General features: G+C 37.3%; 1 protein-coding gene across 2 annotated transcripts in view; it reads left to right on the top strand.

Annotated features, from left to right (window-relative positions):
* Nucleotides 1-27298, top strand: part of WDR47 (WD repeat domain 47) — a 56476-nt gene that overhangs the window by 13729 nt on the left and 15449 nt on the right. For both annotated transcript variants that reach the window (XM_082613411.1, XM_082613410.1), the window contains exons 2-8: nucleotides 2341-2507; nucleotides 5816-5899; nucleotides 10200-10284; nucleotides 12070-12872; nucleotides 16931-17054; nucleotides 22373-22551; nucleotides 26201-26461. In XM_082613411.1, the coding sequence (XP_082469537.1) occupies nucleotides 2350-2507; nucleotides 5816-5899; nucleotides 10200-10284; nucleotides 12070-12872; nucleotides 16931-17054; nucleotides 22373-22551; nucleotides 26201-26461 (1694 nt within the window). In that variant the 5' untranslated portion in view covers nucleotides 2341-2349. The remainder of the gene's footprint in view (nucleotides 1-2340; nucleotides 2508-5815; nucleotides 5900-10199; nucleotides 10285-12069; nucleotides 12873-16930; nucleotides 17055-22372; nucleotides 22552-26200; nucleotides 26462-27298) is intronic.

Below are 27298 nucleotides of genomic sequence, written 5' to 3'. Positions count from 1 at the left end.
CAACCACTGCGCCACCAGGGAAGCCCCTAAATATTTGAATCATAATTATTTTTCCATGCTCTGTCCCTTGTTTACTCTACCACCTTCTCCACCTAAGAGAGAAAATGTATTCATCTGATGAACATTCTAGTCTGCTAGATGTTTGTACTTCTCATTATGAAGAAATAAATTGTCAAAATAGTAGACAAAAAATAAACCCATGTGCATACATGCATACGTTTATGTTTCTGTGAATTTGGTTAAAGATGGGTCCTGTGAGAAGATAATCGGTCCTGTGAGAAAGATACGCTTACAGTCTGTTTCATCTGATGAGGTTTGTTTGCAGCTAGTCCGCTTAGCTTGCTAGTCTTTTGTACTGCTCTGAGCGTGAACATTTGAAAACTGCAGCAACTTAGGCCATTTAACTTGTGTGGCCTCATCTTTAAAATGAGAATGTTGATCTAATGATCTTCAGAATTCCTCCTAGTTCTAATTCTTGATGAATTAACCTGTGTGCTCAATTGTGTCACTGCAGACTTACAGGTGAGAGAACGGATTTGAGAGAGCTGAAATATCACTGATGTTTAGGTTGGTAGTACCAATATGACTTAAAGTTGCACATTTTAACCAACCTTGTTTTGTTTGGTTCCAAAGTATAGGGTACAACATTTTACTTGTTGCTGCTACACTCTATAAGTTTCTTAAGGACAGAGCCAGTGTGTCCTGAATACAGGATAGTGTCTATCACAGAGAAAAGACAATAAGTGCTTATTGAATTAGTGTGTAGGGCATAGCCAAACATGGTTTGGTTATTAGTGACTTTTTAAAATATTATGGCAAATTTTAAACGTATGTAGGAGTAGACAGAATAATATTGTCTTAGTTCATTTGGGGTGCTATAACAGAATACCATAGACTAGGTGGTTTATTTATAGCATTAATTTATTGCTCACAGTTCAGCAGTAGATGCTGGAAGTCTGAGATAAGGGTGATAGCATAGTTCCGTTCTGGTGAGAGCCCTCTTCCCGGTTGCAGACTGCTGAGTTCACATTTTATCCTCACAGAGAGGGTTGAACTAGCTTTCTGGGGTCTCTTTTATTTTTTATGATGATGATGATGATGATTTTTTTAGGAAGAGCCCAAGGGCCGCAAGCGGCCGGGAACCCCGGCCCCCACCCCCGCGCCGAGGGTGGCGGAGGACCCAGAAGCGGACGCGTTCGGCGGTACGCGCGTGCCGCCGCCCCTCCGGCCCCCACGGCCCCCCGGGAAAGGGGCCCACGGGGCCGCCCTGCGACGTCCACCGCCTCTCGGTCCGCACCCGCCTCCCCCTTTCCCCGTCCAGCCCATGGGCGAGGCCCACGGCGAGGTGGGGAGGAGGCGCGGTGCGCCGAGGCCGGGGGGCGCCGCGAGGGGCGCCCCCTTCCCTCTCGACCCCCTTTTCCTCCGGCGGGACGGGCGCCTCCGCCGACCGACCGGCGCGGGCCGGTTCGGGAACATGTGCGCCGAGACCCGCCGCCGCTCCCATCGCGCGGAAGGTGGGCAGCCGCCGAGGGTGGGCCGAGGACGCCGCCAGCGGGGTGCTGGGTGGGGGAGTCCGGAGAGCGAGGGAGGGAGGAAGGAAGAAACGGACGCCGAGCCCCGCCCCGGGCCCCGCCGCCGCCACCGCTGCGGCGGCGGGAGCGACAAACCCTTGTGTCGAGGGCTGACTTTCAGTAGATCGCAGCGTATGATTATTATTTAAAAAATTTTTTTTATTTGGCCAAGACGCGCAGCATGTGGGATCTTAGTTCCCCGACCCAGGGATCGAACCTGTGCCCCCTGCAGTGGAAGCACAGCGTGTTAACCACTGGACTTCTAGGGAAGTCCCTGTGGTCTCATTTATAAGGGCACTAATCCCAATCATGAGGGCTCTGCCCTCATTACCTAATCACCTCCCAAAGCCCCCATCTCCTAATACCATCACTTTAGGGGTTAGGATTTCAACATATGAATTTTGGGAGGACACCAACATTTAGACCATAGCAAATATAATGAACCTTCATTTACCCATTATCCTACTTTAATGGTCGTGATTATTGTTTTATCTTTACTTCCTCCCACATGCTTCTTCTTGTATTATTTTGAAGCAAATTACAAACTTCATATCAATCCATTGTGTATCAAAGATAAGGACTTAAAATCATAGCCATTCCTATATCACACCTTAAAGAATGACTTGGTTTTGACAAATATTACATTAGTTTCACTTAGAATAACTGTATTAAATACTTCCAAGAAACTTGTTATGTGTAGTTTTCAGGTAGTTAATAATGCTTAGAAATAATAGAACTAATTTTTGTTTTTGTTTTGTTTAATATTTAGGTTATCAACATGACGGCTGAAGAAACAGTGAATGTAAAAGAGGTTGAAATCATTAAGCTAATTTTAGACTTCTTGAATTCAAAGAAGCTTCACATTAGTATGTTGGCCCTTGAGAAGGAAAGTGGAGTCATAAATGGCCTATTTTCAGATGATATGCTTTTCCTGAGGTATGATTTCATTAGCACTGTGAGGTTTGTAGCTCATTCCAAGAAATGTTAAGTATTAATAAGATAATAGGTACAGTATGGATAGACCTCTGTAATCATGAAAAGACAAAGTGTAGTTTTTAATTTTTTTTAATTTTTTATTTTTTTTTTGCGGTATGCGGGCCTCTCACTGATGTGGCCTCTCCCGCTGTGGAGCACAGGCGGTCGCACAGGCCCAGCGGCCATGGCCCACAGGCCCATCCGCTCCGCGGCATGTGGGATCCTCCCGGACCGGGGCATGAACCCGTGTCCCCTGCATCGGCAGGCGGACTCTCAACCACTGTGCCACCAGGGAAGCCCCAAAGTATAGTTTTTTAAATGTTTATTTTTATAAAGAACGTTTACAAAACAAAGTTTTCTGTAGAATGTTTTCAGGAGTAAGATCCAGAGATTCATTAAAAAGAGGCACAACTCTATTGTGTTTGTGGCATCATCATAAAAAATATTTGGGCTTCCCTGGTGGCGCAGTGGTTGAGAGTCCGCCTGCCGATGCAGGGGACATGGGTTCGTGCCCCGGTCCGGGAAGATCCCACACGCTGTGGAGCGGCTGGGCCTGTGAGCCATGGCCGCTGAGCCTGCGCGTCCGGAGCCTGTGCTCTGCAACGGGAGAGGCCACAACAGTGAGAGGCCCATGTACCACACACACACAAAAAATTTGATTAAGAAATCAAGAGACTCTGTAAAGTTAAAAAAAAAATTTCTGAAATACCTTTTTTATGTTATAGAAGTAAAACATACTCGTTATATAAAATATTCTTTGTAGAAAATATAGAAAAATAAAGAAGAAAAATCAGCCCACCATCCACACATACTACTGATAATTTTCTGTGCATATTGAAAAAAAAACAATTCTGTTGTATTTAGAATTGTGTATACTGCTTTATCCATTAACATTATAAGAATTCTCGTATGTGATTACAAATTTATGCTTTGAAAATGTTCGATCTACTTAATTTCCTAATGATTCCCCTATTTTTAGACAATTAAATTGCAGTTTTTCTTAAATACATGCTCTACTGAGCATCTTTCATACATGTGACTATTTCTGTATCTTGAATTATTTCCTTAAAACAAGATTCTTGGAAGTGGAATTACAGAGCAAAAGGGAGTTAACATGTTTGCCAAAATGGAAAGCTAAATATATCCTTCCTTGAATTGGATAGAAAAAGAAAAACCCTAATTTCCAGGCAGAAATGTATTCTGTGCTTATGTGATACCAAATGTCCTTGATAAGGAGTACAGATTCTTGGATATGTAGCATTTTGTGACTAGGAAAGCCTTAAGAAATGAAGTGTTTCTAACTCATGAAGAAGGAGCTTTTTAAAAAGCTTTATTATATTAGAGTTTATTTAAACTCATTGCACTTCCCTGTATTAGATATTATGAATGTCATTCAGCCCCAGGGAGCTTAGTCAACGATATAGTCAAGAACCAGTACTGAGGCCGTATTCTTTGGGCTCTGTCATTGCTCCTTCTGGAATTTAGCAGTGGCTCTCAGATATCCCCCTGCAGAAACCTGATGGTTTGTTATGAAGTTTTACTGGTCTTAGGTGAAATTACAGGATAGTAAGTTTTTCATTAAACTAAATGTATTCATCTTAAAGGGCTGCCGGCCTTTGAAATTGTGTCCTTCTTACTTTTGAAATATTAAAATGTCCCTTTAGGGCTTCCCTGGTGGCGCAGTGGTTAAGAATCCGCCTGCCAATGCAGGGGACATGGGTTCCAGCCCTGGTCTGGGAAGATTCCACATGCCGCGGAGCAACTAAGCCCGTGCGCCACAACTACTGAGCCCGTGTTCCAGAGCCCGTGAGCCACAACTCCTGAAGCCCGAGCACTTAGAGCCCGTGCTCTGCAACAAGAGAAGCCACCTCAATGAGAAGCCCACACACCGCAACGAAAGAGTAGGCCCCGCTCACCGTAACTAGAGAAAGCCTGTGCACAGCAACAAAGACACAATGCAGCCAAAAATAAATAAATAAAATAAACAAATTTTTAAAAAACCTTTAAAAAATAAAATAAAATAAAATGTCCCTTTATAAAATGATTATGATACATATTGTGATTGCTTTTTATTAATATTCATTCTTTGTCGAATCAAAAGTTGGCAATCCTTTGTCGATCTTCCTGCCTATTTTTTTTTTTTTTGGTTTAAATCTTTAATGCGCGCAGTGGCAGCGGGGGGTGCGGCGGGGGAGGCTGCGACCGGAGCGCTGGGGAGCAGTGCCCAGTCCGCTGGACAGATAGCTTATCAGGCCCCGCAGAGGCTCCAGCTTCTGCTCCCGAGGGTGCGCTGAGCTCTGCTCCCTCCACCACATGCGCAGCCAGGGGAAAAAGTAGAAACAACCCCAGTAGATCTCCTCAGCCTCCAGCGCCACCTCGTATCTCCTCAATCCCAACATGTCCTGGGTTCCGAACGTCTCCTGGAGTGGGGCTGAGGGGTCGGTGCAGCCTAAACGCCCACCCTCCCTGGCTCCACCCCGGAAAACTTCCTGCCTATTTTTAAATTTTCTGTTCTAAAAAGCATAAATAGGGAAATTACTTTTATAAAAGAAGAACAGTAATCCGAATGCCTTATAACTTTTAGAAGTTCCCGTAGACTACTTAAGTAGGATGAAATATGATATTATTCATTACTGTTTTCATTCTCAGAATACAAACTTTAGTGTTAAATGACTCAAAGATGTTGAATTCACAGTTTAGAGCAGGGTTTTCAACCTCAGTACTGTTAACATTTTGGGCCAGATGGTTCTTTGTTGTGTGAGTGTGGGGGTTTTCCTGTGCATTGTAGTGTGTTTAGCAGCACTTCTGACCTATACCCTGAAGATGCCAGTCGCACCCTAGTTGTGACAACCAAAAATGTCCCCAGACAGTGCCAGATTTCTCCAGGGGGCAAAACTGCACCCAGTTGAGAACCAATGACTTAGTGAGACTGGAACATACCAACACACTGGCCCCGGAATAATACAGAATAACTTTAAACTATAAGATTAGTGGGGAAATAAAGAAACTTTTAGACTTAGTTCAATGTTTTTACATAGGTAAAAAAACATTTTAGAATGAGGAGTGGGTGCAGATTCACAAATTCTTCTCATATAGCATATGCTGTTACACATAAGTTGTGAGGAAGTTTATTATAGTGGTTGAGAAACCAAGTAAAATGTTATTCTCATTACCTGCTTTGTGAAGTTCTAATGCTATCTTGTCATCTCTTCTGCTTTTAATTAGTGTAACACAAATTTGATAGCATGTGTGGATTTTTCTTTATATAGGCAGCTAATCCTTGATGGTCAATGGGATGAAGTTCTTCAGTTCATTCAGCCTCTAGAATGTATGGAAAAATTTGACAAAAAAAGGTAAGATTTCATCTGAATTTTTTAGTGTCTTATCATTGGTAGAAGATGAGCAAAACAAAACAATAAACAAAAATTTAGGACTTCCCTGGTGGCACGGTGCAGTGGTTGAGAGTCCGCCTGCCGATGCAGGGGACACGGATTCGTGCCCCAGTCCAGGAAGATCCCACATGCCGCGGAGCGGGTAGGCCCGTGAGCCATGGCTGCTGAGCCTGCGAGTCCGGAGCCTGTGCTCCGCAACGGGAGAGGCCACAACAGTGAGAAGCCCGCGTACCGCAAAAAAAAAAAAATTTAAAAACAAGACTATTAGCTTTCCTAGCAAATAGTACACTCAATCCCATTGAGTTGGAGAACTTCTAGAGGACAGCTTGCATGTACTTCAATTAGTTGAACATCTGATATATAAACCCCTTAGTCAACAGTGTCTATATATAAAACATCACAAGGGCCATGTCTGAAGCAGTTGTTTCTTCATGATAGTACAAAGAATATAAAGATGTCATTCCGTTGTTTCCTGGCCTCCATTATTTCTGACAAACAGTTATCCTTAATTCTCTTGTATGTAATGTTTCTTTCTTTCTTTTCTTCTTCTACTGGCTGCCTTCAAGATTTTCTCCTTGTCATTAGTTTTCAGCAGTTTGATTTTGATGTGCCTAAGTGTGATTTATTTGTATTTTTTCCTGCTTGGGGTTTGCTGAGCTTTTTGGATCTATAAGTTTATGTCTTTCATCAGGTTTGGGAAGTTTTTGGCAATTATATCTTCAAAAATATTTTCTGCCCCTTTTTCTTCTTCTAAGTATACAATATTAGACAGATTGATATTGTTCCACAGTTTTGAGGCTTTGTTCCTTTTTTAAGAAAAACATTTTTTCTGTGTATTCTTCAGTCTGGATTATTTCTGTTGATTTACCTTAATGTTTATTGACACTTTCTTCAGTTATTAGCAATCTGCTCATAAACAATGAATTTTTCATTTCAGATATTGTACTTTTTGGTTGCAGAATTTACTTTTATTTATAATTTTTCTCTGAGATATTCCTATCTGTTTGTTCATTGTGACTGTACTTCCCAGTAAGCCCTTGAACATATTTTTAATAACTGCTTGTTCACTAAGAGTCCTTATTTGCTAATTCCAACTTTTAGGTTATATCAGGCTCAGTTTCTATTGATTGCGTTTTCTCTTAACTATGAGTCACTCTTTTTTCACGTTTAGTCATTTTTTAACGTGTTTTGCACATTGGGATTCATTGTTGAAACTCTGGATTTCTGTTATCTTCCTTTGGAAGGTACTGATTTTTATTCATGCAGGGAGTTTACTTTGTTGTACTTCAGAATGCAAACTCTGTCCCTCACCTAGTGGACACCAGATGAAATCTCTGCTCAGTTATTTAGCCTTCAATCTGTTGCTTTCCCTGGGCTCTTTGGAGTCTCCCTTGCATCTTCAGTTTTAGGGATGACCAAGGATTTAGGCACAGTTTATACAGTAGATTTTGGTATATTTTTCATTGTGGTTTCCTCTTTTTTTCGATCCTCCTACCCTGCCCACCACTTTTCAGCTGTTCTGGCAGCTGAACTTCTCAAAAGCCTGACTTCTCCAAAGCCTGTAAAACTGCAGCTTTCTGCCTGAGTTCTAGCTCACACTGTGTGGACTGGGGAGTGCCCTCAGCTGGAAGGCCTTATACCCTTCAGTCTTACCCCCTAAAGTTCCCTTTTTCAAGGATTGACTTCCCTCTAGTTATGCCAGCTTTTTTTTTTTCTTCAGTGCTTTCAAATATTTTTTGCATTTAATCTAGGGTTTAATTGTTATTTGCAGAAAGGTTAGCCAGGTACAAGTTACTCCACCATTATCAGAAGTGGAACCTCATATTAGTTTCTGATTCTCTGTAAACCATGCTATTTGATACCTCTTTGCTTTTTTTTTTTTTTTTTTTTTTGTGGTACGCGGGCCTCTCACTGTTGTGGCCTCTCCTGTTGCGGAGCACAGGCTCTGGACGCGCAGGCTCAGCGGCCATGGCTCACGGGCCCAGCCTCTCCGCGGCATGTGGGATCTTCCTGGACCAGGGCACAAACCCGTGTCCCCTGCATCGGCAGGCGAACTCTCAACCACTGCGCCACCCGGGAAGCCCTCACTCTTTGCTTTTATACATTCTTCATTTATCTGGGATACTGTTTCTTACATCATCTTCTGCCTTTACATAACACATTCTTGATCATCTTCCAAGAGTCATTTCTTGTAAGACTCTCACTATTTCTGGTAGACCTGGTTTCTTACTCCTTTGAAATCTTGCTGAATCCTATACATATTTCATGCAATTTATTAGATGACCATCTTCTTTTTTTAAAAAAATTGAAATATAGTTGATTTATAATATTGTGTTAGTTTCAGGTATACAGCATAGTGTTTCAGTATTTTTGCAGATTATATTCCATTATAGGTTATTACAAGATATTGGGTATAATTCTCTGTGCTATACCATTAATCCTTGTTGCTTACCTGTTTTATGTATAGTAGTTTGCCTTTGTTAATCTCATACCCCTAACTTATCCCTCCCCATCCCCCCCCTCATTTTGGTAACCACAAGTTTGTTTTCTGTGTCTGTGAGTCTGTTTCTGTTTTGTATATATATTCATTTGTATTATTTTTTAGATTCTACATATAAGTGTTATCATATAGTATTTGTCTTTCTTTGTCTGACTTATTTCAGTAAGCACAATATTCTCTAGGTTCATCCATGTTTTTGCAGATGGCAATATTTCATTCTTTTTCTGCTTCCTTGTGTGACTTTAAAAAAATTTTATTGAAGTATAGTTGATTTACAATGTTGTGTTAGTTTCAGGTGTACAGCAAAGTGATTCAGTTATACATATATCCACTCTTTTTTAGATTCTTTTCCCATGTAGGTCATTACAGAGTATTGAGTAGAGTTTCCTGTGCTATACAGTAGGTCTTTATTAGTTATTTATTTCATATAGAGTAGTGTGTATATGTCAATCCCAATCTCCCAATTTATCCCTCCTCCCCTTCCCCCCTGTTAACCATAAGTTTGTTTTCCACATCTGTAACTCTATTTCTATGTAAATAAGTTCATTTGTACCACTTTTTAGATTCCACATATAAGCGATATCATATGATATTTGTCCTTTTCTGTCTGACTTACTTCACTCAGTATGACAATCTCTAAGTCCATCCATGTTGCTGCAAATTGCATTATTTTGTTCTTTTTTATGGCTGAATAATAGTTCATTGTGTGTGTATGTGTGTACACATGCACGCAACGCACCACAGCTTCTTAATCCAGTCATCTGTTGATGGGTACTTGGGTTGCTTCCATTAGATGACCCTCTTCCTGAAGGCAGGGATTTTGTTTTATTGGACACATATTTGCTGTTACAACAGTGGTTGAAAGAATGACTGTGAAGTTCATTATTATTTTCTTTCAGCCCTTAGAAACACTTTTCTTTAAAGTGCTTAAGGCATTCAACTTTTTTTTTTTTTTTTCGCGCGGTACACGGGCCTCTCACTGCTGTGGCCTCTTCCGTTGCGGAGCACAGGCTCCGGACACGCAGGATCAGCAGCCATGGCTCACGGGCCCAGCCACTCCGTGGCATGTGGGATCTTCCCGGACCGGGGCACAAACCCGTGTCCCCTGCATCGGCAGGCGGACTCTCAACGACTGCGCCACCAGGGAAGCCCTCAACATTTTTTGATTCATAGAGAAGTCAGGTAGACACTCCCTTCCCCTCTCTGAATAATCCCTTTTAAAAAGTTTTAAGTCTATAGTTATCTTATGGTTTTTTAGCAATGTTGTTCATTCCTTCCTATCCTTTCAGCTCTATTTTTATTAGACCCTTTTCATGTTTGAAAAGAAAAGAGGACATATTTTGGGAAATAAAATATTTGGAATATAAAGGATTTTGATTTCATATTAGGTGACATTTGACATCTTCCATGAAAACTTGATTGCTTAGAATTAATATTGCAAATAGAAATCCTTCCTTTGAGTATTAAATTGTGATTACTTGCTACTGAAATTATTTTAATTATGGCTTCAGTGTGATCAGCTTTGTAAAATAATTAAAGAATTTTCTGAAAGCAAAGGTACTTACAGTAACTAATAAGTACATTTGATTTATGAGACATTGGGAAATTAATTTTTTAAAGTGTTTTTTTAAAGAAATAATTAGTCCTATAAGAAAATCTTGGCTTGTTTTGCTTTAGGAACTTGAGTTTCATTTCTAGTCTTCGACATTGCTATAATTCAGATTTTAATCATTTTAATGTTTCATATTTTATTTTTCACAGGTTTCGTTATATTATCCTGAAGCAGAAGTTTTTAGAAGCTTTATGTGTTAACAATGCAATGTCAGCAGAAGATGAGCCCCAGCATGTAAGATTTTTATTCCTAAAGGTTTGCGCCACAGTCTTGTTTCAGTCATAAGTATTCTATTCACTAAAGCAAAAGATTAGTATCATGAGTTTTCAAAGCTTTTATGAGCAGGTATGGGGCAAGATCTGCTCTTTTGCAGATGTAGTACTTTCAGTCTGTAGTGCTTCTGAATTTGTTCTGTGATTTAGGCAAAGATGATAAATGAGTGGCTGTCTGGTTGGAGAGTGTGTGCTCCCCTCTTGTTTAAGGTGATATAGATAGCAAAAGATGTTTGACTTGATGACTCTACATCATTGCTTCTTTTCTTATCCCAGAAGTGGATTATGTTTACTTCCTCTTTCTGTCTTTTCAGTACTTTCTTTGATCCAGAGGTGTGTTTTTTAACTCTTTTTTTTTTTTTTTTTTTTTTTTTGGCTGCACAGTGCAGCTTGTAGAATCTTAGTTCCCTGACCAAGGATTGAACCTGGGCCCTCAGCAGTGAAAGCACAGAGTCCTAACCACTGGACAGCCAGGGAATTCCCCAAAGGTGTTTTTTTAATACAGTGTGTATTTTTAATAACAATTTAGATTTAATGATATTAAATCCTTTTTGATTAGAGAGATACTTTTAAAGTTTTAATATTAGTATTGTTGCATCCAAAACCAAAGAAACTTTTATTAAGTGCCAGTAAGTAATCATTGAAATAATAGAGAAATGTTTGCAGATAATGATGTTTAAAAGAGGAAAGAAGGACTTCGCTGGTAGTCCAGTGGTTAAGACTCCATGCTTCCATTGCAGGGGGCACGGGTTTGATCCCTGGTCGGGGAACTAAGATTCTGCGTGCTGCATGTTGTGGCCAAAAAAAAGAAAAAAGTGGAAAGAACACTGGAATATTAGTCAATAAGAATTTTTATTCTGTCTTCGTCACTAACCAACTGAATTACTTAGGTTAAATCTGCACCCTATGCTTTGTGACCACTTAGAGGGGTGGGATAGGGAGGGTGGGAGGGAGGGAGACGCAAGAGGGAAGAGATATGGGAACATACGTATATGTATAACTGATTCACTTTGTTATAAAGCAGAAACTAACACACCATTGTAAAGCAATTATACTCCAATAAAGATGTAAAAAAAAACCCCAAAAAACTGCACCCTAACTTTTCCCACAGGTAAGATATAGAAGCTGTGCTATGCAAGCTCTAAGGTTCCTTACATCATCAAAAGCTTATGATCCTAAGATAATATTCACTATACAAATTATTGTAATTTGTTTTTCAGCTAAGCTTCCTTTTGTTCTGTCTCTGCACTGTTTTTGTAGAAATGAACTGTAGGTGTTCCCTTTCTTGATTTGCTTTCTTTCCCACACACATTTGTCCTAAGGTAAGTTTGAGAATGGCTCTTTTGCTTTTTGAGTAAGCTGGAGTGATAGCAAGCTATAATAAATAATTGAATTTTGGCATGCTTCAGTTTCACTGCTAGAAAACTTAATTATCCTTACTCTTAAAAAATTATACATTTGAAAATGATAGTATTAAGTCTGAATTACAACACTTTTTTTATAGGTAAAAGTTTAATGTGCTAATAACCAAATTTTAAAACCTTTATTTTAGGAGTAAAAAACATTTTGGTTCCTGACTTGAAAGTTGTTAAATAGCCCACAATTATATGAGTATTCTGTGACATGAGTTTATCCTTTTGCAAATGAACAGTTTGTGAAAGTTCGTAAAGTGTCTTTATATTTGAATAAAATACTCTCATTGTTTTCATATCTCTCTTTATGGCAATCACTTATGTTTTTCTTACAGCTGGAATTTACCATGCAAGAAGCTGTGCAATGTTTACATGCCCTAGAAGAGTACTGTCCTTCTAAAGATGATTACAGCAAGCTCTGTTTGCTTTTGACTTTGCCTCGTCTGACCAATCATGCTGAATTTAAGGACTGGAATCCCAGCACTGCACGAGTTCACTGTTTTGAAGAGGCTTGTGTCATGGTTGCAGAATTCATCCCTGCTGATAGGAAGCTAAGTGAGGCTGGTTTTAAAGCAAGTAACAATCGTTTATTTCAGCTTGTAATGAAGGGCCTACTTTATGAATGCTGTGTAGAATTTTGTCAAAGTAAAGCAACTGGAGAAGAAATTACAGAAAGTGAAGTACTACTTGGCATCGACCTCTTATGTGGTAATGGTTGTGATGATTTGGATCTGAGTTTATTGTCATGGCTTCAGAATCTCCCATCTTCGGTCTTCTCTTGTGCTTTTGAACAGAAAATGCTTAATATTCATGTTGACAAACTTCTGAAACCCACAAAAGCTGCATATGCTGATCTTTTGACTCCTCTTATCAGCAAACTTTCTCCCTATCCATCATCTCCAATGAGAAGGCCTCAGTCAGCTGATGCCTATATGACCCGCTCTCTGAATCCTGCTTTAGACGGTCTCACTTGTGGACTAACCAGTCACGATAAGAGAATTTCAGACCTTGGGAACAAAACTTCTCCAATGTCACACTCCTTTGCTAACTTCCATTATCCAGGGGTACAAAACCTCAGTAGAAGTCTCATGCTTGAGAATACAGAATGTCACAGTATTTATGAAGAATCCCCTGAACGGTAAGTATTTGCTCATGAAAATTGGGAGATCTCCACAAGTGTGAGATAATCTAATTGGGGTGTGTGTGTGTGTGTGTGTGTGTGTGTGTGTGTGTGTGTTTTCTAAATGTTCAAGTCCATTTAGTTGAAAGTCTTTAAAACTTGATTTATAAGGCGTTTTAAAAATTTTGATAATTACAATTATCAGGGAAAACCTTTATTTTTGTATCCTGTATTATCATTTTGCTGGTTATAAAGGCAGTACATGTGCATTGAAGAAATTTTGGAAAATATGGAAGGGTATCAATAAGGCAATTAAAATCCCACACAATATTGCACTTAGATGACCAACATTTTTCCTATGAATACATTTTTAAAAATTGAGAAGGTGCTATATATATTTTCATATAATTTGCTTTTTTTACTTGATAAATCATGACTTTTTCCCATATTTTTAAACATTTATTGAGGTCAGTGATTAATGGTGTGTGCAGTATTCCATTGTATGACTGGATCATGATTTTACCTAGTTCCTTATTGTAGGAGAGTAGACTGTTTCCCATAAATATTACGTATTGAACATGTATGTATAAAAATCTCTGATTATTTCCACTTATCTTTTTTTAGTAATTCTTTATATACATACATGAGGAAATTAAGTATTAAGACTACCACTCAGTTTTTCCTTCAAACCTGGCTTGAAATAATAATTTCCTGATTAGCAGTTCTTTATTTCAAGGCTTAGGAAACTTCCTGCCTCCATTTTCCAGGAAACCCACTGGGGACACATCCTGGTTTCCTATACTCAGAGTTGATGCTATGAAGTATTACTATCGACTGCAATAAGTTTATTAAAAGCACAAAAACTAAACCTAAACCTTTTACTATTCATATAGGATAGTTGAAGGCATTCTTTATTGAAGAAGGAGCACTGGACTTGGAATTTCTATTTCTAACTAAAACAGGAGGTGATCTTTAGTTAAGGGTTAAGGCACAAGAATTACAGGATAAATATTTATGGAAGCATTTTCTGTTAAGTTGCTGTGAGATTGTTGAGGTGGGTGGGTATGATTTTCTTTAATGTTCTTTAAAGAGAGGAGAGGATTCTGGGATCAGTTAAGTGAGGGACTTCCCAGAGCCTAGGGTGACTTCCTAAGGCATCTTATTGCTCTGTATTTTATATTTGAAATATAAAGATGATATCTAGTGATAAAAATGAATGAATATAATTTAATATAGGAACATCCTATTATCTAAATCCTAAAGGAATAGAGAATCTTGAGCATTGGTAGAGACTATCTTAAAGTTTTCTTGGGCTTTCTGATCCCCTTAGAGAAAATTCTCATTGTTTGGGATGCTGGGCTTCAATTCTGGGGGAACTGCTGATATTCTTCTGAGTACATGAGATGATAGGATCTTCTTGGTTGATATAATGAATAGCATGTTTTGAATTGTACACCAGTGGGATTGTCTTTATAAAGAAAAAAGACACACAAAAATCCAGCCAAATTTGACTCTACATGTGCTATTCCCTATGTAAAACAACTACTGTAAATTGAGGAATGACTGAATAAAGATGGAAAGAAGTGGAATATAAGTTATTAGACCATTATCGATAAGCAGTGGGGTAAAACGTGACATGTCAAAAGGTAAGTAATACGTGTGTTATTAGCTGAGCAGTAGTAATAACCCAGAAAACATCTGTCATGTCTCTGAAATTGGAAAACTTATGAGACAAAGCAGTGTAGAACAATGAATAGAACATGGTCTTTGGAGTCAGACTTGGGTTTGAACTGTAGCCTTGCCATTTTCTAACTGTGTGATCTTGGGATGGTTACTTAATCTCTCTGAGCCTCAATGACCTCCTCTATAAAATAGAGTGTTGACTTGCAGAGTGGTAAACATGTGCTTAGTGCTTAATAAATATCAATTTCCCCTGTTCAGGGTTCATACCCTTGGAAAGTACAGTGTGTCAAAAGGGCTACTAATAACATACTATGGGAGAGCTATTGTGCCGTGGATAAAGTATAAAAATTTACTTTGGAAAAAAGTTTACCTGGTTTTAAAGAATATTTTAGGTGTAATTAAAAAATATTGGAAAGCTCAGTTAGATCAATTATGTTAAAATGCAACATAAAGAGATTCCTTCTTGTGGTAATTTGAAGTCAGGATTCATTTAAAAATATTTGATTGTCTACTCTGTGCTAGCACTGTGCTGCATCCCCAGGATATGATTGAGTTACTATGGTGAAGAAGAAGATAAAACACAGAAGAAAAGTTTTTAAAAGAGTGTGTGGCATTTTGAAGGATATCTTTTTACTCGAACAGAAACCAACTCAAAATAAAAAAGTAATAAAAATCAGTTGAAATACACAAGCTGTGACTATACAATATAATGGTCTCAAAATGAAATGGCAGGAAAAAAGATCTATTCTCATACATGTGCCAGCATTGGATTTGGAGTCTGAAGACCTGGATTCAAGTCCTAGCTTTATTTACTGTGTATTTTTGGGAAAATGACTTTTTTGAGTCTGTTTCCTCATGTGTGAAATGGGAGTTTTAACCTATTTTACAGGATATTATGCAAGTTAAATGAGATAATGCATGTGGAAGTGCTGTATAAATTGCAAAATTAAATCAAATGTTACTTTATAAAGGTTGTTTTATTCTATCTCTATACAGTTAATAACTCTTACAAATTCAATTTATGGACTAAAATGGGGCTTCCTATGGTCATTAGCAGCTTACAGCACAGTCTGGTAGCTGAAAACTCTTCCCAGGTCTTTCTACTTCCTCCTCAGGGTGCATGTGTGTGTATGTATGTTTAGGTACTTAAGACTACTAGGCTCCTAACTAATGGTGCCTTTGTGAAGATGACTGTCTAGCTCTGCTTTTCTAAACCCTAGACCTATATTTTGATATGTCTTACATACTTCTGCCTGGAGAGGCCGTTAGGAAGTCATATCCTAATCAAATTAATTGAAGACAAAAATCAATTTACTTTTTTACTTGTTCCTGTGGTGCCTTTTACTGATAAGTAATCTATGTGAATGTGGTATTTGTCATCTTTGGATAATCTTAGTTATTAAAAACTTTGAACAGCATAACTGTGAAAATTAGAAATTGCTAGTATTTTAGAAGACTGTTAGGAACAGCCTGACATAAGACATCAAGCTTACTAATTAGTATACATTAAAAATATTTGGGGACTTCCCCAGTGGTGTGGTGGTTAAGAATCCGCCTGCCAATGCAGGGGACACGGTTCAAGCCCTGGTCTGGGAAGATCCCACATGCCGTGGAGCAACTAAGCCAGTGTGCCACAACTACTGAGCCTGCGCTCTAGAGCCTACGAGCCACAACTACTGAGCCCATGTGCCACAACTACTGAAGCCTGCATGCCTAGAGCCTGTGCTCTGCAACAAGAGAATCCACTGCAATGAGAAGCCCACACACTGCAATGAAGAGCAGCCCCCACTCGCCGCAACTAGAGAAAGCCTGTGTGCAGCAACAAAGACTCAATGCAGCCAAAAATAAAATAAATTTTAAATAAAATTTAAATAAATAAATAAAAATAATTAGTATAAAAAATTTTTTTAATTTGAAAGAGGTATGTTTAGCTTTTGTGTTAAATGCAAATAAAGAAAGCCTTTTAATAAAATCTCAACTATTCTTAAAATTTTATTGAAATAGAGGAAAGAAAATTGATGTTTGGATAACAAAATAACAGATTAAGAGTTCTTTAAGAGAATGTAGGCATTAGGTCATCTAACCTATTAATTTGTAGGTGAAGCTGAGCCATAGAGAATGTAAGTGATTTTCCCAAGGCCACACGCATTATTTTAGATGGGAGCCCCTACCCTCCTTGCTTAATAATGCAGTGCTCTTCCATTATAAGCACATTCTATTTTAAAAAATCCCTTACATAGTGTACTTAAGAGAAGAAAGTAAATTTAAAAATCTGTTTTTGTGCATCTGATAAACACCTAGGCTAAATATTCACTTTTAACATTAAAATTTCTCTAACTACAATATGTTTTTCTTTACCCCTACCTCTTCCTTTTTGTTTTTTTGCCCTGAAGTGATACACCTGTTGAGGCACAGCGGCCTATGAGCAGTGAAATCCTGGGCCAGAGTTCAGTTTCAGAAAAAGAGCCTGCAAATGGAGCACAGAATTCAGGACCAGCTAAGCAAGAAAAAAATGAGGTAATACTTACTACACCTTGAGTCTTTTAGAGTTATTCTCTTTGTAAGAAGTAATACTATTTGCTTGGATAGAATTTAAAAAGAATTTTCTGATATTTGAGAGTAGGAGAGAGAATATCTAGATTTTCTTATTTATTAGATCATTTTCTCTCCTCTTCCTTAAGAATTTATAGTATTTTTAGTTATCACTGTATATTTTGGAGCATTTTTAATGGATGGATTTATTAACAATTTAAAATATCACAGTTGACATTGCTTCTGCATGTTTGAGCACTCACGTAATTGAACTTGCATTAAATGTGGACAGCTTGTATTTTTAAGATATATGCTCTGTATTTTGCTAATTAGATTTAATGAGCAAGAAATTATGACGTTTATAATATAGAATAATACTTTATCTAAGCCTTTAGAGTTCCAGATTATTTTTCTGTGGTGCTTTGGGAAGGAAATTGTACTGTGAAATAGGGTGTAACTTTTATCTTATATATATTATCCCCACTTATAAGGGGTGAGTAAGTAGGTTTAATAAGTTGAATAAGTTTTTTTGGTTTTGACTAAATATTTAGAATGAAGTAGAAAAATTATTCTTAAAAGTACATATGGATATGCACAAAACAGCAGAATCCCAAAATATATGAGGCAAACATTGGCAGAGCTGAAGGGAGAAATAGACAGTTCTGCAATAATAGTTGGAGACATCAATACCCCACTTGCAGTAATGGATAGAACATTTAACAGAAGATCAGTAAGGTTATAGAGGACTTGAACAACACTGTAAACCAGCTGGACATAATAGACATCTATAGAACACTCAACAATAGTGGAATACACATTCTTTTCCAGTGCACGTGCAGTGTTCTTTAGGATAGACCATGTGTTAGGATGCAAAACAAGTCTCAATAACTTTTAAAAGATTTGAAATCATGTAAAGTATCTCCTCTGACCACAGTGGAATGAAGCTAGAAATTGATAGCAGAAGGAAAATTTTAAAATCCAAAATTTGTAAAAAGTAATCAACACACTCTTAAACAACCACTGGATCAAAGAAGAAATCACAAGGGAAATTAGAAAATACTTAGAGACTAATGAAAATGAGTACAACATACCAAATATACAACAAAATTATGGAATGCAGCAAAAGCAGTGCTCAGGGAGAAATTTATAGCTGCAAATGCTTACATTAAAAAAGAAGAAAGATCTCAAATCAATAACCTAATTTTATGCCTTGAAGAGCTAGGAAAAGGAAGAGCAAGCTAGACCCAAAGCTAGCAGAAGGAAGGAAATAATAAAGATTAGAAGAGAGAGAAATAAAATAGAGAAAAGGAAAACAACAGAGGGAATCAACAAAACCAAAAGTTGGTTCTTTGAAAGTATCAATAAAATTGACAAGCCCTTAGCTAGACTGACAAAGAAAAAGAAAACACAAATAACTAAAATCAAAAATAAAACTATCAACCTTACAATAATGAAAAAGATTATAGGAGAATACTGTGACCAGTTGTAAGCCAACAAATTAAATAACTTAGATGAAATAAACAAATTCCTTAGAAACACAAATTACTAAACTGACTCAGAAAGAAATAGAAAATCTCAACAGATCTATAATGAGTAAAGAGATTGAATCAGTAATCAAAAAGCTTCACAACAAAGACAAGACTGGGATCAGATGGCTTTACTGGTGAATTCTACAAACATTTAGGAAGCGTTAACAATCCTCAAAATTTTCCAAAAAATATGAGGAGGAAACACTTCCTAACTCATTCTGTGAGGCCAGCATTACCCTGATAGCAAAACCAAGTGAAAATATTACAAGAAAACTACAGACCAATACCTCTTATAAACATAGAAGCAAAAATCAACAAAATACTGGTAAACCAAATCCATCAGCATATTAAAAGGATTATGCATTCTGACCAAGTGGATTGATTGCAGGATGCAAGGTGGTTCAACATAAAAAAGCAATCAATCAGTTTAATATACATCACATTAATAGAATGAAGGAAAAAAAGAAACAACATGCAATCATCTCAATTGATGCAGAAAAGACATTTGACAAAATCAAACACTTTGCTGATAAAAGCTCTCAGAGAACTAAGAATAAACTGGAACTTCCTCAGCATGGTGAAGATCATTTATGTAAAACCAACCTAACATCATACTCAATAGTTAATGAGTAAAAGCTTTCTCCCTAAGGTCAGGAACAAAGATAAGGATGCCTGCTTTCACCGCTGCTGTTCAACATTTATTAGAAGTTCTAGCCAGAGCAGTTAGGCCAGAAAAAGAAATAAATTGGAAAGGAAGAAGTAAAGCTACCTCTATTCACAGATGACATGAATATTATATGTATAATCATGAATAATTCACAAGACAGCTACTACAGCTTATAAACAGGTTCAGCAGAGTTGCAGGGTACAAGATCAACACATAAAAATCAGTTGTGTTTCTATACACTAACAATGAACAATCAGAAAAGGAAATTAAAGCGATTTCATTTACAACAGCATATAAAAGGATAAAATATCTGGGAATAAATTAAGGAGTTGAAAGACTTGTATGCTAAAATCTACAAAACATTGCTGAAAGAAGTTAAAGAAGATCTGAATAATTGAAGACATTCTGTGTTAATGGATTGGAAGATTTAATACTGTTAAGATGTCAGTACTACCCCAGTATTATTTACAGATTCCATGCAATTCCTGTAAAAATTTCACCACCTCTTTTGCAGTAATGGAAAAGCCAATACTCAAATTCATATGGAGTTGCAAGGGACCTTGAATAGCCAAAACAATTTTGAAAAAAGAAGAACAAAGTTGTAGGAGTCACACTTCATAATTTCAAAACTTACTACAAAGCTACAGTAATCCAAACTGTGTGGTACTTGTATAAGGATAGGCATACAGACCAATGGAATAAATTGAGAGACCAGAAATAATTCCATATATCCATGACCAACTGATTATTGGCAAGGGTGCCAAGTCCATTCAGTGGGGGAAAAAATAGCCTTTTCAACAGATGATGCTAGATCAACTGGATTTCCACATGCAAAAGAATGAAGTTGGACCTCTACCTCACACCATATATAAAAATTAACTAAAAATAGATCAACAACTTAAGTATAGGACCTAAAAGTATAAAACTCTTAGAAGAAAACAAAGGGATAAATCTTCATAACCTTAGATTTTGTAATGTGTTCTTAGGTATGATACCAAAGCTTAAGCAACAAATGTAAAAACTGATAAATTGGACTTCATCAAAATTAAAAACTTTTGGATTTCCCTGGTAGTCCAGTGGGTAAGACTCCATGCTCCCAATGCAGGGGGCTCGGGTTCGATCCCTGGTCGGGGAACTAGGTCCCACACATGTGCCACAACTAAGAAGTCTGCATGCTGCAACTAAGAGCCCGCATGCTGCAATTAAAGATCCCACATGCCACAACTAAGACCCAGGGCAGCCAAAATAAATAAATAAATATTTAAAAAAAAACCTTTTGTGCATCAAAGGACATTATCAAGAAAGTGAAAGGACAGCCTACAGAATGGGAAAAATATTTGCAAATCATTTATCTGGCAAGAGTTTAATATCTAGAATATGTAAAGAACTACTACAACTCAACAAAAAAAAAATCCAATCTAAAAAAGGACTTGAATAGACATTTCTGCAAATTGGCTAAATGTCTATAAATGGCCAATAAGTACATGAAGAAGATGCCTAACATCACTTGTCATTAGGGAAACGTAAATCAAAACCACAATGAAATATAACTTCACAACTACTAAAATGGCTAAAATCAAAGCAATGGAAAATAACACGTGTTGATGATGAAACAGAGAAATTTGAGCCCTCATACATTGCTGGTTGGTATGTAAAATGGTGCTGTCATTGTGGTTTCATGGTACCTCAGAAAGCTAAATATAGAATTACTGTATGACCCAGTCATTTCACTTCTAGGTATATACCCAAAGGCATTGAAAGCAAGGACTCAAACAGATATCTGTACATCCATGTTCATAGCAGCATTATTTATAGTGGCCAAAAGGTAGAAATAACCCATGTCCATCCACAGGTTAATGGATAAACGAAAGTGATATATCCATACAATGGGATATTACTCAGCCATAAAGAGGAATGATATGCTACAACTTGGATGAACCTCTAAAACATCGTGTTAAGTGAAATAAGCCAGACACAAAAGGACAAATATTGTATGATTCCATTTATGTGAAATATCTAGGACAGGCAAATTTATAGAGACAGAAAGTAGAAGTTAGCAGGGGTTAGGGGGAGAGGGAAATGGGGAGTTATTGCTTAATGTTTATGGAATTTCTATTTGGGGTGATGAAAATTTTTGGAAATAGATAATAGTGATGGTTGTACAACACTATGAATCTAATGCCACTGAATTGTACACTGAAAATGGTTAAAATTACAATATTTGTATTTTACCACAAAATTTTTTTAAAGGACATACAGATAATTTTGTCTCAGAGTTATTGCTATAAGTTATGAAATAAAGGGGGACTGTTACTATTTTCTGGAAAAGGGAGACAGTTTTAGCTTTAATTAGCAGTACAAGACTCTTAGATAAGCTTCTTATCAGTGTTGGCCAAGTTTAGAGATGACTGATTTGTTCCAGTTCACGTGACCTGTGTAATGTGACCAGACTCCGGCTTGGCAGGCGTTTTTCTTTGCCAATATTTGAATTCACTATGATATCTAAGTCCTTTAAGTTGGCTTCTAGAAGAGTGAGGAAGGAATGTTGAGACTGCTAAGTTTAACACCCATTTATTCTACTTTCTTGTGAAAGGCTGTTTGAATTAAGGTATTGTTTTTGAGGGAAATTTTATAAGCTTCCCTCCAGAGTAACCTATTAAGCCACTTACATGCTTAAATTAAATGTGTTGGATAAGATTAATATTGTGTTTATTAAATATTAATGTAGCCCCTCAGTAATTATTTTTTTTTCTAGTAATATAGATAGATTTGTGTTTGTCTTTATCTACATTTGTATTCTCTATCTATGTCTCCCTTGTGACAACTGTAACTTGTATTTTTATTTGGTGTTAGGGATCCAGGATGACCATTCATTTTGGTCAATCTCTTGCCGTGGAATTCAGCAAATTAACTGATCTGATCTACGTGACTTGTTAAGACTCATGGATACTATGTTATTTTTCAAAGAGCCAATATATTAAGTATTTTCTGACTGTTATTTATAGCTATCTGTATGTTTTATTCAGCACTTATAGAAGTTACTGTTGAGTGGTGACATATTCAATTGTAGTCTGCTCAAATATATTATTTTTTCTAATATTTTTAAGCTTCGAGATTCAACAGAACAATTTCAAGAATATTATAGGCAAAGATTACGCTATCAACAGCATTTAGAACAGAAGGAGCAACAGCGACAGATATACCAACAGATGCTGCTTGAAGGAGGTGTGAATCAGGAGGATGGTCCTGATCAGCAGCAGAATCTTACTGAACAATTCCTCAATAGGTCGGTCTTTTTAGTCACTTTTTTAAATATAAGGAATTATTTAAAAGCTATTAAGAGCATGCAGCAACTGCTACTTGCCATGTATAGTTTGAAATTTTAAGGCTTTTTAAGTGTTTCAAATAGTGTGGAGTTACTTAATCTCTTCCAGTCACAGCATTCTGAGGGCTCATCTAGTTTTGTCCTTCTTCCCTTTAAATGGCCTTTCACATCTAAGCAAAGGGAGCAGTGAGCGTGGTGGTTTCAGCACACAGCCTGGAAGTAGACTACTTCTGGATCCAGCCCTGTCCCAGCGTAGCTGAGGACCCTAGGGGAAGTTACTACCTTCTATTTACTCGTTTCCTCATCTATTTCACAGGGTTGCCATGAAGATTAAATGTGTTAATCCACGTAAAGTGCTTAAAACAGTACCTGGCCTAGAGTAAGCACTATATTAAGTGTTACCTGTTATTTTTATTGTTATTTTGAGAGCTTAAACTTTCAGATTCTATTGAATTCAGTATATTAAAATGATTCTTATAATTTCTGCCAAGACAGTATGAACTTATATTATTTTTAACTATAGGAGGTAAATATATGGTAACATTTTTTTTTTAGAAATCAGTAAACCAGAATATGTTTGTTTGTTTGTTTATTTATTTATAAAAATTAATTAATTTATTTTTGGCCACGTTGGGTCTTCATTGCAGCGAGCCGGGGTTGCTCTTCATTGCGGTGCGCGGGCTTCTCATTGCAGTGGATTCTCTTGTTGTGGAGCATGGGCTCTAGAAGCGTGGCCTTCAGTAGTTGTGGCACATGGGCTCAGTAGTTGTGGCTAGCGGGCTCTAGAGCACAGGCTCAGTAGTTGTGGTGCACGGGCTTAGTTGCTCCACAGCATGTGGGATCTTCCTGGACCAGGGCTTGAACCGTGTCCCCTGCATTGGCAGGCGGATTCCTAACCACTGCACCACCAGGGAAGCCTGAATATGTATATTTAAATGAGCAAGGGTTGTTGGAAGATTGAATTAACATACATAAAAAATTACTTAGAATAATATCTAGCATATAGGAGGTATGCCATAAATGTTGGCTATCATCATGATTATAATATGGTAATGCAGCGGCGACTGTCTTTACTTGGTTCAGTAATATTGGAAGTAATCTGCTTGACACTCTGCGTGTTATGCAAGTCAGTGAGCCTGAAACTGATCCTGTCTTCAAACCTTCACACAAGGAACTTGTATAGTGGTAATCTATAGAGTCTAGGTAGGCCTCTGAACATTCAGTTTGAGGGTCGTTTAATTATCACCTCTGATCAAGTCAGTGGCTTATGAGAATTATCCTAATTTGATGAATTGCTACTTCTAGTTCTTGGATGTCATCTTCATATCAGTAAAAGTCATGGTTGCAGTTTGACTTCCTGACTGTTTTATTTTTCAGTAAAAGCAGATACCTAGCATTAAGTCAGAACATGAAGTGGCAAGGTTCTGTGATTCTGGTAGTAGTATGTCCTTTCTCAGAAAAAAAGTTAAACTATTCAAGATGGTTTATTCTTCCTTTAAAGACAATTATAAATAGAATTCAAATTATTTCTTATAATTTAGTTTCAGTTTAGAGCATATTTATTATTTATCAACTGTTCTCAATTTCTTTAGAGATTAGAATTTTAAATTGTACTAAAGGTAAGCATGTTATAAAAATCCATAAGATAACCAGGTCTGTTATAAATAAATATGAATGGGTGTTTATCCTAAGTTTTTGTAAATTAGTTTCATATAAATTCTCTGTTGCTGTCTTTTTTTTTTTTTTTTGGCTGCATTGGGTTTTCATTGCTGCGCCCGGGCTTTCTCTAGTTGCGGTGAGCGGGGGGCTACTCTTCGTTACGGTGCACGGGCTTCTCCTTGCGGTGGCTTCTCTTGTTGTGGAGCATGGGCTCTAGGCACGTGAGCTTCAGTAGTTGTGGCATGAGGACTCAGTAGTTGTGGCTTGCGGGCTCTAGAGCGCAAGCTCAGTAGTTGTGGTGCACGGGCTTAGTTGCTCTGCAGCATGTGGGATCTTCCTGGACCGGGGCTTGAACCTGTGTCCCCTGCATTGGCAGGCGGATTCTTAACCACTGTGCCACCAGGGAAGCCCTCTGTTGTTGTCTTAACCTTTTCTTATCCGTTTTCTAACTCTTTAAAATAATAGTTCAATCCTTTTTTTCTGGACCTTATATATCTGAGCCTGTACCAGGACATTAAAGTACCTGACTAATACCAAGGACAAATTGAATAGACATAGAATCTAGAAATTAAAATATACTTTTTTCCCCTTAATGTTTTAGTCTTCCAAATCATTCTAGCAGCAGAGCACAGTTTCCAGAATTAAATTTTGTTTCTTCCTTCCCAGAGACATAGAAAGAGGCAGAGAAATAAGAGTCATGTTCTATAATAGAGCTTACTGAAAAAAATCAACTAAAGTGTGATAGGATTATTATTAACAGCACTGTATCACTACTTTATACCTCTTGATATTTTGTTTCTGTTACTAATAATTGGCACTTATTATAGGCATATTCTGCCCCTTCCCCATCCTCCCCACTTTGAGAGAATCAATATGAAATTTGCATTTTAGATTCTTTATACTTAGCATTTCCCACATTTATTTGACTCAGGCTCTTTTTTTATGGGGAGCATTTCACAGGATTAGTGTTTCATAGAAGATTAGAAGTACTGTCTAGTTAAACATTTTAACTGATAAATATTTAGTAATGGCTGCCAATTCCTTTAATAATATTAAACTGCTCTTTTAAAGTCTTTTTTAAGACCTAAACATACACATGCACGCATGCACAAGCACACACACGAACACTAATGTTTAATGTAGATAAATTAGAAAATACAATGAGCCACAATACCCCTTGGTAGTTACATCCCTTATGTAGTCCTCTCTCATACTAAATCTAGGCTGGAGAAAGTGATTCTCCAGTTCTGGTCTAAATCTTAAGAGAGCCTGACAGCTTCCTCTGTGCCCTTTGGAGCCCTGAGTCCAGCAAAAGGAGTCAGGCTACCCTGACGTAGAGAGACTTGCAGTGAGGGAAAGATCCCAAGGCCACCTTGTTTTGCTCCCCGTTTTATCTCCCTAGTGCCTAGATCAGAGCCTGGCAAATAGTTTTTGTAGAATGAATAAATGAATGAATGAGTGAATGTGTGGATAATAAGGATGCCACTTGACTTTGTCCCATCATGGCCTGCTCTAGTCATCCATTTCTTAGTTGATATGACATTACTAGACAGTTGAAATGAAAATGGCTTGTTTTGTTTTGTTGGTGAGAAATTTGATAGTGGTGATATTTTTATTATTTTGGGAAATTAATTTTCATGTTGAAAATTGAACCAAAGTTATACTGGAGAAGAAACAGATTTTTTTTGTTTTTTTATGGCAAAAGGTGCTTTAAAAAAAATCAGTGATACCCATTATGCCTATCTCCTTTACAGTGGTATACTATAGGAAAATTTGGATCTTCTTTCAGTTTCTTGGTTGTGTCTTAAACTGATGATGGTAATTTTTAGTACTAAACTTGTCATATATGTTATATGTGCATGTATTTACCCTCTCAAATTTTCAGTCTTCTATATGCTAGGAATATGACTAAGTTTTTATTTTAATATAATTACGTTGTTTTATTTTATAGGTCCATTCAAAAGCTAGGTGAATTAAATATTGGAATGGATAGCCTTGGTAATGAGGTACCAGCGCTCAACCAGCAGTGTAATGGGAACAAAGGCAATGGATCTAATAATTCTTCCATCACTAGTTTTTCTACACCATCCCAAGACTCTAGTCAGAGATTAACACATGATGCTTCAGATATTCACACAAGCACTCCTAGTAATCCTGGATCAATAAATCACACACCTTTTCTTGAGGAATCACCTTCTTGTGGAAACCAAATGTAAGTGTTTTACTTTGTTAGACCTGGAAATGTTAACTTCATACTAATAAATAGACTTGGAAAGTTGAACTTCTCTTTGGAGCCTTACAAATGAAAGTTTTTATAGTTCATTACCTACCAAATTTTTTTTCTGATCTGCCTTCATTTATCTATATTCTCTTCTACTAACTTCTGAGTCTCTTAATAGTCTTTATTCTCCTATTTTTCTTTTTGCTTTCTTACCACCACCAAGGCAATTCTATTTTTTTATGAGCCATCTTACTCAGAGATCATACAGTTTTAGGCTTTATCTTCTCCCCAGTTTTTTCCCTTGCCATTGGTACCTTTCAACAAGTAATCTTTTAATTCACAGACATCCAGGGCACAAGAAGATGTTTTCTGACATGGTGGAATGATTGCAGCAAGACAGTCTTGGCAGCTCTGGTAGTTACAGCAATTGAGACTTCTTGCATATTTATGTTTTCAGTAGTCAGAAAATTTTTCATCTTGTTATCAGTAGACAAGTGTTAATTTATGCAATGGGAATAGTTGAGCATTTTCTTCCTCTATTATAACATTAAACACCTTTGGGAGTAGTTCGTTTTAAAATGCATAACTTGCTTTTGGCATTTGGATGTTTACAGGAATTAGCTTTATCCATTTAGTATCAAAAACTCTAGTTTTATACTTAAGAATATAAGTTTATCTAATATTTGCTTCTTTATTACAGTTCCTATAACACTTGTTTTGTGTACCCCCCAAACTAGAACTCAAATTTTAAAATTGGTTTTTATTTTTATCAAAGTAATATACATACATGGTTTAAAAGGACAAATAGCACTTCAAGACTTAAAACAA

The sequence above is a fragment of the Mesoplodon mirus genome, assembly GCF_964341445.2.
Source record: "Mesoplodon mirus genome assembly, chromosome: 3".
In the NCBI taxonomy this organism is placed as follows: domain Eukaryota; kingdom Metazoa; phylum Chordata; class Mammalia; order Artiodactyla; family Ziphiidae; genus Mesoplodon; species Mesoplodon mirus.
The sequence above is the reverse complement of the archived record's forward strand: the minus strand, read 5'-3'. Positions and strand labels throughout refer to the sequence as shown.